The following is an 18119-nucleotide window of genomic DNA, read 5'->3' as shown; positions in this document are numbered from 1 at the left end:
CGATAATCATTACGCATTTATTCTACGTCGCGATTAGCTCAATTACTATAGTTTCCAAGTTATGAATCATATACGTTATGATTGCGTCTTCGTTTTTCCTATCATTATAATTCCTGTATCTTACTTGTAACTGGATTCGCTTTCATTTCGAACCACGCGTGATTTACTCGCGATTTTTGAAAATAATTGGAAAACACAGCGTCGAAGATCGCTATCGAACATCCGTGCATTTCGAGTACATCATTCAAAATTCCCAGGCTAAACACAATAAGTAATTGGCCGTGACCAATCGATTCCTGAGTTACGTCAACGTCCCCATACCGCAGCACAGACGGCGATGGTATGCTACGAAGTGCCCCGCGGTTCCGCGTGATTATGATTACAATTATTTACGTACGATTTAAACTCTATTTCCATTTGCAGGTCATTAGTAACCTATAATGAGTGATAGGATTGAACGGTTACAACGTCTACCTTCCAGGGCGGGCCGTGTTATTTGCAAAGTGATGCGATGCGAACCGCGCGTTAAGGGAAAAGTGGTTAGAGATTGTGTGAAGTCAACACTGATTACACCTCATTGCACCGGACTGACTCTCATTATCGCTAATGTGTTATTACTAGCATCCGCAATCTGTATTTGTATACCTACACAATCTGCGCAATCTGCACAATCTACACGATCTGCGATCTCCTACATCCACGATACGCACTCGGTAAAGCGGCTCACGCTCGACGATGCGTGTCAAAAACTGTGCAAACATTTCAAAGGCATGGTAAAAATTTTTAGAGTTCAATTACGGTTGTTCGATATTCGCTGGTGCTTAAGCTGCCGTCAGAAAAACTCACGTATCCGTAAATAGCGTAACGGTTGGGCCGCATTTGACCGTTGATTATTTGCTATTCTGCGAGAATCTAAAGGGTCAAAATTCTCGTGGAATATTAACTGGAATATCCCGATATGGATTGACTGCTTTTGGATTTGAACGCGGATGTAAACTGACGGCGGCGTATTGATAATTTTCGCAAACGCTTCGGACTACCAACGATATTCGGTAGCTGCGATGATAATTAATCGTTTAATGGGCAGTTATTCGTTACAGCTTTACTTTCAATTAGTCCAGGTCGAATGAATCAGCAATTTCGTCTGATCGAACCTCTGCCGTATTTGGAAGGTAATTCACAGCCTGGCTGTTTGCTTGTTGCACTGTCCGGCATTGATTGAATTCTCGAATTGTATAACTGGATCGTTATACTGCATTATGGCCCGTTCCGAATAAAGTGTCCAATCAGACAAGATATCCTTCAATTATTAACTACGATTATCCATCGAAAATAGCTTCAGCTTCTGTAACGTACCATTATCAACTCCCAATGTTTGGCTTCTCTATTAATCTTTGCTTGAAAAAAAAATTGGCATTACAATCACTGACCACAATTTCAAAACGAAATTTAAACCGTTCGATTCTGAATCCGCGCTTACCCGAAGCTCGCCACAGGTCAATTATTTTATATTCTTGAGCAACGCTCACCTTGTGTCTCGTTATTCCGTATTAATCAAATTCGCCATTGCACTTCAATAAACCTACGATTATCCGTAAAACTAAGTTTGAAGTGACACGGTGACCAGGAGCGTTTGGAATATCAAACCCTGAACGAATTCTCTCAGTTTCAAATTAAAAGTGATCGGGCAATGGCTTTGATCTAATGATCTGCGTGACCGATCGATGATTTCGAATGATGATGCAGCGGATCCAGCGAGGATCGAGGATCTCTCTATGATACTTACACCTATATCCATGGAACGCAGACGGACATACATAGGTATACGTATGTATCGTCGAGCAGAAGAGCCACACCTCGAGCCTCTTCCTAGTCGATCGCAATCACCGCGAGCATTGTTACTCGTTGTTCGTTAATCGTGCCGGCAACTTTTTTTTTCTCTGGCCTCCATTTTGCCCAACGCTTTCTTCGCGACCAGCCGACATCTAGAAGTCTATCTTATTACATATACCAATATGCTGGTACACTTACTCGACTTCTCATCCAGGCAGGTATTTATCCATCTAAAGTGCGAATTGGATGGTTCATTTGGCTCCGGGGATTCATGATGCTGAAAAAGGCTTTACGGCACTTCGAGTGATCACCTAAAGTGGCCGTTGTTAATGTCCATGCATGTTAGAAGTGACGAGACTTAACACGCCGGACATATTGACATATACGATGAAGTTATTAGAAGCCGAGACTTCAGACTTGACCGAACCTGTGCTCTGATGAAACATTAAACATATTTGGCAGAAGAGATCTTGAGAATGTATTGGCGGCAGGGAAACCGCTGTAAGACATTGGGAGAAAACGCTTCGTTAATATCGGTAAAAAGGTAAAGTAAAGAAAAGAAGAATCTTAGTGCAGAGAGCCTAATTAAGGCAATTGCATCACCCCTGTAAGTGAGGATGTTGTTACAGTTGCAACGGAAATGTTATAAAGATGACAGTGATTATTTTTACCGTTTAAATGGTGTCTTTGGTTGGTAGTCAAAATTGAAAAAGAAGTATTTTTGATAAAATTATTTCGGATTTCAGGCCACTGGTGATAGATAAAATTCGGTAAGTTAATATTCTTTCGGTAAAATTATCCTTAAACTAAAAACCGTGGAACTACTGTCAATGATCGCAAATTTTCTGACTCAGACAATATATTTGAAAGCTAAGCAAAATAGTTGTATTTCTCTTTGTTCGGGCCAATTTATAATTCATTTGAAACAGTGGGTATATTTCTAGAGCACGAACAATATCAAATATGATAAATCGAGAAGCTGGATAAGTATAACGTATCCGAAATAAAAAAGAATCTTTACGCTTATCTTTCTTAGCGTTTCGTTACTCAGCAACTAAAGATTCTTTTCTTCAATCCGCGTAACTCTAAATATTTTGGCAATGTCCGAACGCCAGCGTTCTGTTCTTCCAAGCTTCATAAACATTTCAAACACCGACAAAATTAATGGTAGTATACCATTGCAAAACCGGTAAACCCATTTACAAATTACTGATTTTGTAGTAAATTCGCTGATACTTGCTGCAGATTTGTGGCTCCTTCTGTACGGTCGAGTTGATCGAAGATAGAAAGAACATCTTACCAAGATATCAATTAGCAAGTATTTCATAAATTTGCATAATTTTAATTGATTCATTAAGATGCAAATTCTCGCAACAAATCTACAGGACTGTAATTTCACTCTGTAACGGGCTAAATCCAATGGATAGGCATTTTAGTAACACACGATTACTAACCATCGGTTACTCTCTTCTCGTCCACGGTGTATTTATGCATCTGGAATTTCAACCGAATAATTCAAAGATTATACCCCAAAACCGAAGATCGTGTTTTTCGTAGATGTAAACCCACGTCGAAACACGATCAATATTATCCCTCGAGAATCCGGCGGATAACCGTTATTCCATCACGGTTCTGTGATTGGAGAGTAACTGAAATTTTCATAAATTTAAGTATCCCATATCCCGCATACGTTTCTCCTGGTTATTAAATTCTACACTTGATCATATTTATTGATAATTACTCCTTAGTCACGGTGGCTTGCGAGCCAGGCGTGTGTGTCATTGGACGAAACGAAGTTCAAATCAATAATATCCTTAACTGTTGTATCGAGTTTTCGTGATCAGAAACAGCTAGCTGGCCCAGTACCGCTACGTACAATTTAAAATTACCATCTGAGTGTATTTAATTGATCATCGCATGATGCAACTCGGCAGGCTGGATATCACGTCAGGGCCAACTTTTTGCCAGCACAGATCGGCTTGCAAAATGTTTTAAAAATAAATGAATGAAGAGAGATAAACCCATGCAGGTACTACCGGCTGACATTCACTCGAAAACCGAATGTCTGCGCAAATAATCTCTAGTGATGAATGATACAAACGCCAGCGTGAGACGGCTATGAGATGCTGGTGAGAAGACGGTGGTGAGATTTTAGGAGATCCTGTTTTATTGCTGGTTAACATTTACTCTTCGCTCGTGTTCTTTACGCAGGATATTTGTCAGGGGATCTACGACATTCGATTGTACTATCGTTACTCATCCGATATTCGCGTGCCAGCCACTGATACTTTTGTTCGTCAACGTTCCCGCTCGGTGTCAGATGTGATCTGGTGCAGTCTTCGTCTTCAGAGATATAAATCTGCTACTGGCGCAGTGTATCAACCCAATACTACAAGTCTTGCATACAGTGACGTACGTACGGCTGGATACACACGTAATAAATAGTTGCGCAAGTGGCCGGCTGCGTTCGGACGGGTGCGAGGTAAGATTTCCACGGACTACTCTCACCTTACAACCTTATTAGATAACCGAGATAACTCAGTCTCGTTAATATTAGTAAAAGTGAAAAATTAGCACCACTGAACCTGATACAACTTCCCGTTACACTAATGTACAAAATAAAAGGCTTACGACAGCTCGCCTTTCGTTTCCAGTAGAAGAGACGGTGTAGCTGTGAATTGTGATAGGGGTAGCTTATTACGATGCTTATAATTCTAATCCTTTCAAGCACATACGAATTTCAAGATGTTGAACGCAAATGACAATTCTGTGATATTTATAATCGAAATACTCTGACAATCGTACTCAGGCGATTCTCAGACAAAGTGAATGTGCAATCTGCCTTTGTTGATTACTCAATTTCTTTAAATCGACTTACAGTATCACAGAATACATTTTAGATACGTATTGTAAAACATTTATCACTGTATTTTCTGCTAGCTAGTTGAGAAGAGAGAACGAAAACTATACGTTCTTGTCGATCGCCATATGGAAAACGGAAATGATTTCGAGGGGAGAAAAGGGTCGGGTAAAATAATAGTTCTATGTCATGCAGTCATAAATTTGACGCTATTCACAAATTCAGCTCACAATCCGCCACCCACTTCTCTGGCTGTTGATTTTAACCCGTCGTTACGTTTGCCATGAAAACGCTACGGGCCTCTTGACTTCCACGACGTCATAAACGTCTTTATAGTTGGATTGCGTGCCATATTCCTGTTCTAGGGACAGAACTACTTATGTCAATGCACGACCCCCGATATCATTATCTCGAAGTAGCACGGTCGCGTTCCCTTCTACGCCTTTGTGAGAAAGTTCCGAGGTCACGCGGGAGAGGATCTGAAATCCAGCGAAGCTATCGCATTAACAAACCGCGAACGAGTGAACGAAGATAAAAATGTCTGATTAGCAAAGTCATCAATTATACCTTTTTTGATGGCAAATATAACCTCACAGCCTCCTTATCCTCAATTGCATCGAACCCCGGACTTGGCTGCAAGTGTAAGTGGAGTGTGTCTGCATAAAGCAACTCATTGTTATGTCGTCTCGTCAATTTCGATGAATGCGAATGCGTGATTATACTGCTGCGAGGACGTTTGTATGTTTGCGATTGCAGACAGCAGGCATGAAAAACCCGATTAAATATCCAGACAGTCGTTTTCTCTTTTGGGCAAAGACCGAGGTGGCCTTGCAGCTTCACAGATTAAGACCAACTCGGTGATTCTCGTGGCGTACGCGAGTACCTCAAACAGATGATGCGCCAGCCCAGCCTTGCCTCTTCTATTCACGCACGCGTTGGAGGCTGACCTTTCTAACCCGCATACGATGCATCTTCGTGCATCCAGTCCATAGGCAATACGCAGCGTGTCTGCATCTGAATGTGCATTGAATCGAGCCAGTCGGACGTTTAGACCGTACGTACCTGTAGTCGTGTTCATTCTTGAGTCTCATGGAATCTTGGTGTGAAATGAGTTTATCGAAGCGATTTTTCCTCGTGGCTTCGAAGAAATCGAGGTTACTCTGCGGATACCGCTTAAGGATTAATATGAAATGCATATGCAGCGGTTTGTTATTCCGTTTCCGCCTTGGCTTTACGACGCGCTTTGGCCGCAATGGGTCATGACGGCTCGTGGGGTTTTAATTTTCACAGATCACGGACCGCCGTGGCAGCAAAACGAGAATCGCGAATCGGTTAGATAACGAAACATTAAGACTGAGCAGAGCTGCTCACGCAAGTGACGGGGGCTGATGGCGGATACGAGCACCAGGATGTTCGCTACTCCCGCGTGCGATGCCAGGACTTACGTAACTCGTATTCTATTCGTATCTCGTGCCATAAGTGCCGCTTGCTCGGCTTGGCGTACCCATACGCTCGAACTTGTGTGCTATTATACGACTGAATCTCTCGTCCCGGCACGGTGAGAGGGCAGCATGCTGAACACCTAGCGCGTTCCGCAATTATTAATATGCGGTAAAGCATTGCGCTCTTCGAAACTATACCGGAGAACATCGGGCACGGATCATGGGTACGATCCGGTACCGGTCACTGCTGCTTCCTACGAGCCGATAGCACGTTTCTCTAATAATTGAGTTGTAGTGAGCTTGGTTATTGCGCAACTTTTAAACACTAACTAACCCAGGCATCGTTCGAGTTTTTGATAAATTAGGACCGACGGCATTTTCGAAGGATTTCTACCTACGATATATAGTATTCACAACACAGTTACAGCATAATCACTGTGGCTACATTATTGAAAAATATCCTTCAGGTGCGGTACGCTGAGCTCTCAAAGTGGAATAAAGCATAGCGTTGAATGATCGATACGTGTCATCGTTGAAAAATCATGGGAGATACGCTTGAAATTTGAAATAGTGATATTTTCGTGGCATGAGCACAAGACTTACGCCGTCGCACGATAAATCATTATTTATCTACTTTCCAGTAAATGTTGAATATTAATTTAAAATTAACGAACCGGCTATTGGTTTCAGCGGTAAAACAGAAGGCGGATCCATTTGGAGAATCTAATCTCTTCACTAATTCTTTTAACTTCGAAAGTGCGGCGACATAAATTATGCGAAGAGTTTTATAATTAACTTACAAGCCATCAACGTCGTGTCACGATAAACCCGCCTTCGGTGACCCCGAAACTTTCAAATAACCCGAAAGACCTGGAAAGTCATTAAAGAACGGTACAAATACTCAATCAACTGCACCAAATTTTGCTTGGCTATGGCTTGGTTCGGATTTTTCATCGTTCTGATGGATCAGATATTAATATTGGATAAAATTTGTGTCGTCCTTTTGCCTAATCGATTTAATATAGGTTAAAAATTTCTTTCCTCTTTTTTCGTTGCCTCTCTCTTAATACTTCATCATGCCTTGTAAAGCTAATCGCACGTCGAGACCAGACGTGGCAAAGTTGATAGCTGGAGGAGGTTTGAGACTCGGAAGAAACTAACATTCGAATTAACATTAAGATTTATGAAATGATGTGGTGAAACTTATCGCGAGTCGTTATGACTGATCATATTCAATCGGTTGTTCATTCTCAAAATAATCTACACTTTGCACACGTCGGTCTGGATGAGTAGAAGCTCTGTTTTCTCCACTTTCCATGTTTTATTTATTTATTTATTTTTTTCCTCATTTTCGAATTGATCCCGTCTGCGTAAATTCTTCGAATTACGTAAACTTTCTGTATTTTTCTTTTTGAACTGATCTCAGATGAGCTAAAAATTAATGAGTGGAACTTCATTTGGCCGCATCAAACTAGAACATGAAGCTCCGTTCTGTAACAGATCACTGCCATCCATCCTCAAACGTGCACCTTATACACACGAAGTACGTATCCAAAACGTAGACTTAAGTAATTGAGTAAACTGACAGGGAAGGCTTTAAATAAGCGAATCCCATTTTGAAAACCAACAAATTCGTGTCCGCCGTATCTCATCCAAGTATTCAGACAATTTATGGTTGCTCGAATTACGTGTTTCTGAGCCTGTGAACCCATGTCCTGACTTAACGCATGAAACCAATCTATACTTCATACTGCGGTTCATCAACAGTGATAGTTGTCAACATCTCGAATTGTTGACCTTCTACAATCACATTCATAGTTTAACAAAATTGCAAATAATTTCACTACTTGCTGATTGCTCATCTTAATTGAGCCCTGTGATAGCGAAGATCGTTTAGCCTGACATAATATCAGGTAACGTCTCTCTTCCTGGAGGGATGATTAAGTGGGTTGTGTCATCAATAGTACGGTTGTATCTGATGTGCCAGAGCGTATTGTTACAAAATCCCCCATTTGCTCTATAATACGTGCTCGGTTGTCCCTTTCGTGATTCTTGCCGATTGTTATACCGTGTTTATACTCTTGTCAAGTTGGTCCCAAAGTGAAAAGAATTCGCAAGAACCACTCGGTTCCGATGCGAAAATCATATTGCCGGCCCTTAACTGCAGTTAATCCTCATCTCGGGAATCCAAAGACCCGTGAAATTACGGTCAGAAATTGAAACTGTTATTTCGATGAGAATCGCTATCCGGTTATGCTTCCCTGAATACCCCTGGCGCCGATAAGGTATTTCTGGATGGCAGAAATCCCAACTTAATGCCTGACCATAACCAGAAGCTCATCTCTCATTGTCGCCTTGGCCTCGTTTGCGCGAGCAGTAGCTGCGCCGGATGTTCCTTTTCGACGAACGAACGCGAATATATATGAATAATAAATATGAGGACCATGTGCAGTTTTTGTACGGGGAAAGTTTTTATAAATCAACTCTTCCTTCCTTCTTTATCGTTCCACTGCAATGTTGTACCCACCCGTATACCATCTCAGAGATGAGCGCGCGCGGTGTACAATGCTCTCTAATTGAGGATATGGTCGCCTGCAAGTGAAGAAAGAGGAAAGGGATATAGCTGCATGAACATAGGGGGAGAGAGCCGGAGCTTTCGTTTTGCGAGAGAGCAATTCATTTCAACCATTGTGTGGGTGCAGCGGCATACGCCTCCGTCGTCCTCGCAGCTCACACCGCTTCCGGCACTTCCGTCATCGCCAGCAGCTTCGATTCGAGGTGGATTTTTTTCAATCGTTCATCAAGGTTATACCGCGGTATCGGATTATCGATCGTCTTAAAACCAATCCGGCACCGTTTCGATTTCTAGAAATTCGCGAACAGAGAGGTACAAAGGTCCAGCGCTCCGAGTGAAAGAGCAATAATAACATCATTAATTATTGACTGAATAATCAAAACCCCGTGAAATTCTGAACCGTTCGTGCACACACCGATTTTCTACGTTCGACATGCGGCTGCAGAGTTCAATCAATCGGTGGTGCAAGTGACGGGTGTTCGTGGGCTCCTCGTTGATTGATCGAACTTTAAATTATTAACGCGGATTAATTATTTTTGAGAAAGTTTCGTGCGATCGATCCTGACTGTAGCGCGGAAGAAGGGAGCGGCACAAGAAACGAAGAGCGAGATGAACACAGCGAGCATAACGCGATGAGGGGGAAACGCGTGCGTGGGTGTTGTAAGGATCTTCGCACATGATGTAAATATAACGCAAAATTCTGTAACGGACGAGGTTACCATTTGTTAGCCGGACTTGCCCGCCGAGAAGGTATTACGTGTACGTGGCCCGACACGAACGCAGGGGTATTGTGTTACCGCATTATAATTCCGGCCCGAAATTAAAACCAATTTGCACAAGCGTGGGGTAATTGAATCGCATCCAACCTCCGTTACTTTACCAAGCAGATTTCCCTTCGCGACTTCTTTACGCGCTGTCACCTCTCGAATGCCGCAATAAGACTTGAAACTACTTAATTGTGAAAGCACTTTCTCGACTGATTAAAGTATATGCCGGAAGTATTTGACACCTGTCGATGTGACTTTGAAGAATCGCGAGGACGCGTCAATTTTCTGTCGCGCATGACGTCCTGCTGCATTCGCGATAATTTTATTCGATCACGATTATTTTTTCATTAACGTGTCGCGAGAACAATGTCATAGGTTGCCGAGTTGCGGTGTCACTGAAAAAAGGATGAATATTATTAGATCACACTGGTGACCAGTGAAGTCGGGCACGTACAGTACCTGCTACCTCGAAATCGCCAATCAGCTATAATCATTATCAATAAGATCGCGAATATGCTTGATGAGCATTGATTTATTCATACGCAAGATTGCCTTTGATTGATAAATTTTGTTTGCAGTTCAGTCTGAGCATCGGTAAATAATTGCAAGGAAATTGATTTACTTTGAATGATTTTGGTTTGGAGGAATTGTTACTCTTGCTTAACCAGTACGCGTCATTAAGGCAGTAAACGAATCGCAGGTATGCCGTGGAACAATAAGTAGATAATTCTAGACATCGGAATTCCGCGTCGATAAACGCTGAAGAGATTAATCGGAAATTGACTCGCAAAGTTCCGACTAAATCCCGGGCTGTCTTTAGCCATGCAATAATTACGCAGATCAATTATCATAATTAATGGGGAATTCTCGTGGTTATAAGTTATGCCACCGAGCGGACGCGGTCGGTCCCTGGAGAAGTATGGGTTGGCGTTTATATCCAGAGGAGCCATGAATCTCTATTGATCATTCCTCCGGATTTTTGCCCATTAATTAATTGATGCTGTATTAATCGGACGATTATGCAGTCAGCGGTCGTTGCTCGGCGGCCTGCATCTCGGTAGGCAATTATTCGAGGGCGGTGTATCAAAGTGAACGATAACGATACGATAAACGAATACCCCACAAACTCTGCACCTCTCTTCACCCCAAGCCCGTCGAGTTTGCGAGTCGAATACCGGCGATCGGTGATCAATGCGACCGATAATTAGGCGCTTCGCGACTCGTAAAAACCGTGAAATTAGCAGCTGTCTGCCGATGCGAATCATAACTCGGCATTATTGTCGAGTCCGTACGTTACAGGGAAAAACGTGAAAGAGTTCAAATCTGAATCACACGGCGAAGGACGAATTATTGCATGCAGCGAACCGTTAAAGGGAAGACAGCTACCAAATTTCTCCCTTCTATCATTTCTCGAGAGAAGATCTGCTGGCACCTCCTCACGCGTAACATCTGCACAACTACCCACGACGGTGGTATTCAGCAGCAAAACTTTCTTCTGGCTGGGCGCGGCTTCGGATCGTTCATAACTTTATAACGCTGACCTGGGTTCCGATCGTTTAAAATGATTTATTACAAAAGTAAGTCGAGGATGCGTCGAGCTTACGCACGATAAATATAAACACGTGACGCAGGGGGCGCCCAGCTATTTGCCAACTTATCATAATCAGTGGTTTAATAAGTTGGTAATGGCTATTGAGGGTACAATATTTTGCGAGGCTTGGCGACCGTCTGAAGGCAGGAGCTTAATGTCCCTGCCAATATTTATGATACTGATCCTTTTCAAGCCGTTATATATACTCATGTATTTCGACGAATATTTATACTGGTGCAAAGCAACGTCAAAACTGGTTAACCTCTTAGTCCTGAGACTCGTGTGAATCATGTCAAAGAAATGAAATTGGGCAATGTATCATTCGAATTCGATGAAGATTACAAAATCACAAAAGTTGATCTATAAATTAAAAAAAAAAAAGAACAGTATCTGTTGTCCTTTTTCACTTCCAAACTTCTAAAACAATTCTTCCATCTAATCTGAATCGAGTCTGAATTTAGTCTAATTGAATGGCATCCATGCATGTCATGTACCTCCCTACGTTACATTCACTCCGTACAAGAAAGATGGCGGCATGATTGATCCAACGTAAAAATCGTGCCAAAATACTTTCCGTTGATCCCGATATGTTCGTGCGTGGTTTGCACCGTGAGAATCTGTAAAACATCTCTGCGCTCTGTTTGATGCCTTTATTCAACAGATTATTTGCATATCAGTCAAGAGTAAGTATGTGTCGGGGTTTCAGCAGATGTTTAGTAAAAGCACCATCGAGCCGTCAGTCGTCCAAGCCGCGTTCTGTTAACGAGCCGACCCCACGCTTGCCCGTCGTGGTCGTTGCGATGTTAACTTTGCATATTACGGATCACCCCTGCACTCCACTGTTAATGCAGTTTTATCTCCAAGTTTATTCATATTTCATCTGTTGCTTTTCCTTTTTTTCGTTGCACCTGAATATACGCGTACAATTTTTACAGAACAGATCTGTTACTAAGCGTTTCACCGACCTCGTGCCCTCGCTACGATCATTGCTCACCGTTAATTATATTCACTGAAAGTTCCAGTCTTCTATATGCCGCTGTAAATAATTCACTTTTACTCTCGTAAGGCAATTTGAGCATGCTCCAGGCGCCTAGTATGTACATTAATTTATTGATGTTAATGTGATCAAGACGACAGCGCATCGTTTCAGCATTAAATATGAGCGGTTCATAAAAAAAAAAAAAACTGAAATAAAAAAATTAACCCTTTCCTAGGCCACAGAATTTGTACGCTAACTCTGCAATTTGCTTACGCAATTAAATTGCCTACCTCCTTTTACCGAAACTGCTGCAGTTGCCATGATTGATAGACTGCATGCACCACGCAACCAGATTTTTACATCGGTACCGAAAACAGGTGGTTCCTATCATCATTCGACGATACTCCGAATCGAGACAAATTAACACATGGGTGCCGATCCCGCGAATAATATCTTGTTTATTCGCCACTCTTGCGATTGCACACACATCAACATTCATCATGCTATTATCATTTTATCGCAGGGTTCTCGGACCTAGAATTTAAAACATTTTACGACACATCCTTGTCAGTCATTAACCCATAATTTTTTATTATTTTTGTTCTAGGTAAGCGGCCGTTTCAACCGAGTTCTTCGCCTAGGCTACTCGCTATCGGTGAGTCATGTGGTTTATGGGCGCGACCCTAAGTACCTGTCAGCTGCACAGAGCAAAATAATTGTCATCATGCATTCCGTTTAGGAAATTTCCATATCCACTGCGTGAAAAATGAAAAATTTCCTAACCCCATGTAGAATTCCAACGCACGCATGTCACGCGCGCAAGTCAGTCCTCAACGCGCGGATGGTCGGAATTGAGGGCCGGCATCGTTTCTAAGACTCCAATTTCCCCGTGACTGTAGATGAAATCGTAGCTCTCGAATTGCGGTCGACTTTGCTTCCCTATGGGCTACGTTGCCGGTACCGTTGCCTCCCACGGCTGCGACGGTTTCCCATATGCGCAACGACCCCGTGTCGTCTACTTATACCTTCTAATTCGTATCTATTTGTCCGATCGGCGAAAAGTACGCAGATCCGTGCGACCCACGTTGCCATAGCGCAACGAGCCTTATTTAGATGGTGGAACAGTTCTGCGTATGAGCGTTATTCCTGTGGTGTCCGGTCTTAATTGATACCGATTTCGATCAAAAAATTCCGCGCGCAATTGGCCAGCTGTGCATGGTCGCAAAGAAAGGAAACGGTGGGGTACTGGTGACAGTTTTGCACGATAATTACGTAGAGGATGAAGAACTACCGTTGATGAAATGCTTCGCCATCGTTCGGTCTCTGACCACTTTTCATTCTAAACTGTGGTAAGGATTCAAGTAGGTGTTTGAGCAAGAGCAATTCGAATCAGACGTAACGACACAATTAACCTCTCGTCAACGTGGGCGAACTGATAACAATGCGGGACCTACCGGGAATTGCACGCGAACGGTGGAGTAGAAAGGCTCTGGATGAAACAGCACTCGATTCGGAGTATGCCGAGAGATACTGACCTTACTCAACTTATACATCTTGCATAGACTCCGTGAGCGTGAGACGATTTTATGAATATTTTAGACCAGTCGACGCGACGGATTGACCAAGCAGCAAACTGCAGAGTGCCGATCTCCATTTGTAGAAAGTACGCGAGATTACCGGTAAACGATCATCAGTTTAATTGCTTCGGGGTTATTGCACCACGCCGACTGCTCAAATTATGTTTCGTGATATTTTGAAAAAGTTCAACCAACGGTTGTAGTTAATCGTCTTACCGGTGTGCCTGATCTCATGGGAAGAAAGCGAACATATAATCGTGTCCGCACGTTACGCTCACAGAACATGATTAAGCTTCGCAGGCGCTTTGTAAGTCCAGGAAAATGTTTTTTTTTTTATTTTATTTTTTTTTTATCATTTAGAGGATAGGATGTTGAAAACTGACAAGATATTTTTTCTGACCGCGATAAACGCAAGGCTAACAAATAACCGCTGCAATTAAGTTGTTATCGCTGTGACAAATCTCCCTTCATACCTGGCGGATCCGCGAAGTGATCGTAAATAAATTTTCCAGCTTACCGAAGTCCTTTGAATTTCAGTGTAAATGCAAAATCGTGGTTAATTTATGTTGGCAAGGTACACGCCTGGTACTAGGAGCCCCGCGGTGCACTTACAACGACTTCATAACCCGGCCTCTCGCTCTTGCAAAGTCCCGCCGACCTCGGGTCCAAGTTTTCGCTAAGAACTCAGTTATCACTTCACGGTGAACCTCTACTTTGCTTGTTCACCACTCGCAAGTTATTCTCGGTGATATATTCCTCGTTCTACATCACCAGTCGCACAATGGAACGTACCATCCCTTGACAAAACACCGAGTTAGCCAGTATATGGGACGGAAAGATCAACGGAATGATTTCATGCGTAATGCGTCCGTGCGAATTTGTTGCAACCAATGAAATGACAAATCTTGTACGAGAAGCATAATTGTGTTTGGGACTTTTTTGCGGACAATCTACTTGACACCCGACAGTTTATTTATGATCTTATCTTCCACCTTCTCAACCTCCGCAGTTAATTGATATCTGCTACCCGACGTGCCCCTAAAATGGAAGGTGCGCTTGACCCCTAAAAAATGCCTATCCAATTACGCAAGACCATACCTACTTGTGTCTTACCGGCTAATTCCGCACGTTGCGTACGTGTAACAGACAGTTGAAAATTGATGTGAAACAGTAATAGCTGAACTCTGAAGAAGCAAGAAAGTGGTGCGGAGGGCGGTGGAGACTTGGCTCATGGACGAAACGGAATTCAATTCCCATATGGAGTCTTGAGTCCATAACTTTATATAGACGGGTAATACAAATTCAACTTAACCGGCGCTCATGCCCCCATCTTAATCTCTAAGAAGGCCTCGTATACCATCCAATCGTATAATTAATGCCTGAGCATTAATTCACACCGCCTGACTGATTTCTGATGCTCATCAGCGTACGAGCACACCTGAAGGGTTCACCGGGTTCAGCTCGCCTCGCCCGACGAGTAAAAAGTTGTCTAAATCACGTACAAGCCGAGCAGGCAAGCGCCTTTCCGTACGCACGTACATACCTACCACGGCTGAAACGTTGCACACGTACGACTCACCATCCGTGTGCGAGCTGCTCGGCTCTACGTGGACATACCTAGGTTTGGTTCACGTATGGACGGGACATGCGCGAATGGTACCGGTGCGATGCTGTTTGCTCGCGCAGACAAGGTTCAACCCGTTCTTGAAGGAGTTCTCGAAGTTGGTTAAGGCGCGGAGAAATTAATAGCCTGGTATTAATTCTCACTGATTCCCCCGGACGAAATGACTGGTTGCTTGATTTCATCAATCTACGATAGTAATAACACACAGCCGGATCATATCGACGCACGGCGTGTCCATAAGCGTACGAAGCTGTAGTAAGTATCATCTCGGATTACCGGGGCAAAGTTGGGCTCGGGCTTCCACCTTGTGGTCGCAAGACGACTCTCCTCTTCGCTGACCATGAAATCTTACCGCGCCTTCGTAAATCACCGATTTGGTCGGCTGCGGGGTCGAAACGGATCTCGATCGGTCAATCTTGCACGGAATTTTTATACGCGACGTATGTGGAGCCGCAGAGCCCCAGAGGTACACCTCCTTCGCATTGCCGTCCGACTTTGATGTAGCTAACTCGTCGACGACAGTGGATGCATAATTCACCTTGCGTACCGCTCCGACGCGACGTCGAGGTTCATTTTCAAATTGAAGAAACTGCCGGCTATATACTCGCTGGGCTTGTACAATTTACTGCGTAGAGCCTGCAACTATTGTCTTCAATGTCGACTTATCAATCTGCCTATCAGACGTCACGCCGATGCGCCCAGGCGGCTGACGCGCATCAAGCCCTTCGGCTCGAAGAACTGAGGCCAAGTGTCTGTAAAGACTGATGCGCTCCTCACCGTCGACGTGGCCTCGACGCGACGTGGCGCTCGAAAACCTTTTCTCTTTCATGCAACTCCAGCGCCTCCCCTGCGCCGGCTCTTATTTTCATTCCCTTCTCCTTCGTGATCCAGGGGGCAAGAACTGTCCTCGGTACAAAGACGCGTCGCCGATGTTCTGCATGCGGTGGATAATGGAATAGATCGCAGCTGGCGATTTATCGCGACAATTTCCATGTCCTCCGCGCTCTTCTCATCCCCCGTCTGGGGCTTCGGAGCAGGAGCTGAAGAAAAACTGCACTTGCGACCAAAGGCTCGCCTGAAATACGTCAACAAGAGCAAACGGACAGCGATACATTTGAAAGTGCCAACTGTTCTAGCAGAGGTTAGGCGAATAGTCGTCCGCGTGCTCCCGGGGTCGCGATCCTCGTGCAACCTATAACGACGTCCTTAGGAATCGAAGATGCTACCACCTCGTAAATTACAGCTGACTCTCGACCGGGTTTCTTGGTCTACATTTCGTTACGTTTCACCTACGGGTACGGAATACCTCAGGTGCGCAGAAAACAACCGATCGATCACGCCTCCCCAATACCTAAGCCTTGCATAAGTGAAATAATTGAGACGAAGCACGCTACCGTTTTTTTCATTTTTAAAGGTAAACATTTATGCCCGAGTCACATAAAATTTCGATCGATGCGCTTGCAGGGTGAAATAAAATGACTCATTTTTTTTCAATTCACATAATTGAAAGTTTCTTCCTCAATGTGGCTAATTCTAAATACAAATGTGTGAGAATTTTGCATGTGAATGAACACACTTAGTGATTATTAAAAAGGCCATCAGTTTCGGAATCCTACAACTTTCTTATATCCTCGTGAAGAAACGATTGATCTCTTTATATCTTTCTCTGTCTTCATAGCTCACCCCTTTCCCAGTCTTAACTGGTACCCAGTGCGTCCGAGTTAATCTCACAAAATAATGATCACGGCTAAATTCAATTAGTCTCAGTCAAAGCACGCCGATAAGCTCCGGCGGAGATTGAATCGGTACAAATGAAGCTCATCTCCGCAAGGTAAACACAAATCTATAGTTCGACAGTCTGTAATAAACCTCGTCCTGCGGAGCCTTCTCCTGTGTGATAAACCAGGTATTAGAGATGATTTCTGTTTGATTTTAATTAACATCAATTTGCATAATAGCTCAGCCGAGCTCAGCCCTAAACGCGATAGACTATCTTCCTCGCCCAACAGTCCGGGGTTACATCATCAATAGCCAACGCTTACGCGAGGAGCTGCTTGCGACTAGCTCAACTTTTTCTTGGCGGACTGCTTTACGACTTGCGTCTTACTTCTTACGCTCTACCGGTCGGCGGTACTCGCGACGCTCACTATCGTCCGACTGCCAACCGCGTCAACGTGACTCCATCATCATGTGCCTTGGCGAGCCTTCGGGTTGCTCCTTTCTAATTACAAATTAGTTTAACCAACAATACGATAGCGGCATCCTTGCAGCTAGAAGGCATCTGACGCGTAATTGCGTGGAGTGGGCGTTGCAGTTATAGGCAGTGATTTATTCCCTCTTATCGTCGGGCAGTTAACTTTAATCATGAGGATTGTCGTCTGGATTTTGTATCGAAGAGCAGCAAATCGGCGATGGAAATGTTAACGAAACACTTGCAGCGGGTGTTTTGCGAAAACTGGAACTCGACAGAAGTCGTGGTAATAAATTTTCGCATGGATTCACTTTGCATTTGCATTCAAGACGCGCGGCAGCTGCCACACGTGGTGTACAGGCTCGCTGAGTTCTGGGTTCTATGGTCTCTGATTTCGCAAGGAATCTAGAGCTAGAACCTCACTCGGCTCCGTGGTCTGAAGCTACTAGGATACTTTCAAATCCGAGCCGTGAGAATTTGCAGAATGCGCTCGGATATTGATGCCAGGCCATTACACATTTGGCAGGATTGATAGATGAGAGTAGACTCGTGAATATGCATGACCCAACCTGCAGGCGGCCCCTGCTTACTGGATTTACTTCGAAGTTTGGCATGCTCCCGTTCTACACGGAATGTCATCATAGACTCGCCGCTTCACTCCTTCATCGATCTCGCCCCAG

General features: G+C 43.7%; 1 protein-coding gene across 2 annotated transcripts in view; it reads left to right on the top strand.

The window, feature by feature from the left end:
* Positions 1 to 18119, top strand: part of LOC124215806 (uncharacterized) — a 262163-nt gene that overhangs the window by 219841 nt on the left and 24203 nt on the right. Inside the window, exon 5 of one of the 2 annotated variants that reach the window (XM_046619560.2) lies at positions 12655 to 12702. The exons of the other annotated variant lie outside the window; for it this stretch is intronic. Coding sequence (XP_046475516.1) covers positions 12655 to 12702 — 48 coding nt within the window. The remainder of the gene's footprint in view (positions 1 to 12654; positions 12703 to 18119) is intronic. 2 annotated transcript variants of the gene reach the window in all.

Source organism: Neodiprion pinetum, chromosome 4 (genome assembly GCF_021155775.2).
Source record: "Neodiprion pinetum isolate iyNeoPine1 chromosome 4, iyNeoPine1.2, whole genome shotgun sequence".
Lineage (NCBI taxonomy): Eukaryota > Metazoa > Arthropoda > Insecta > Hymenoptera > Diprionidae > Neodiprion > Neodiprion pinetum.
The sequence above is the reverse complement of the archived record's forward strand: the minus strand, read 5'-3'. Positions and strand labels throughout refer to the sequence as shown.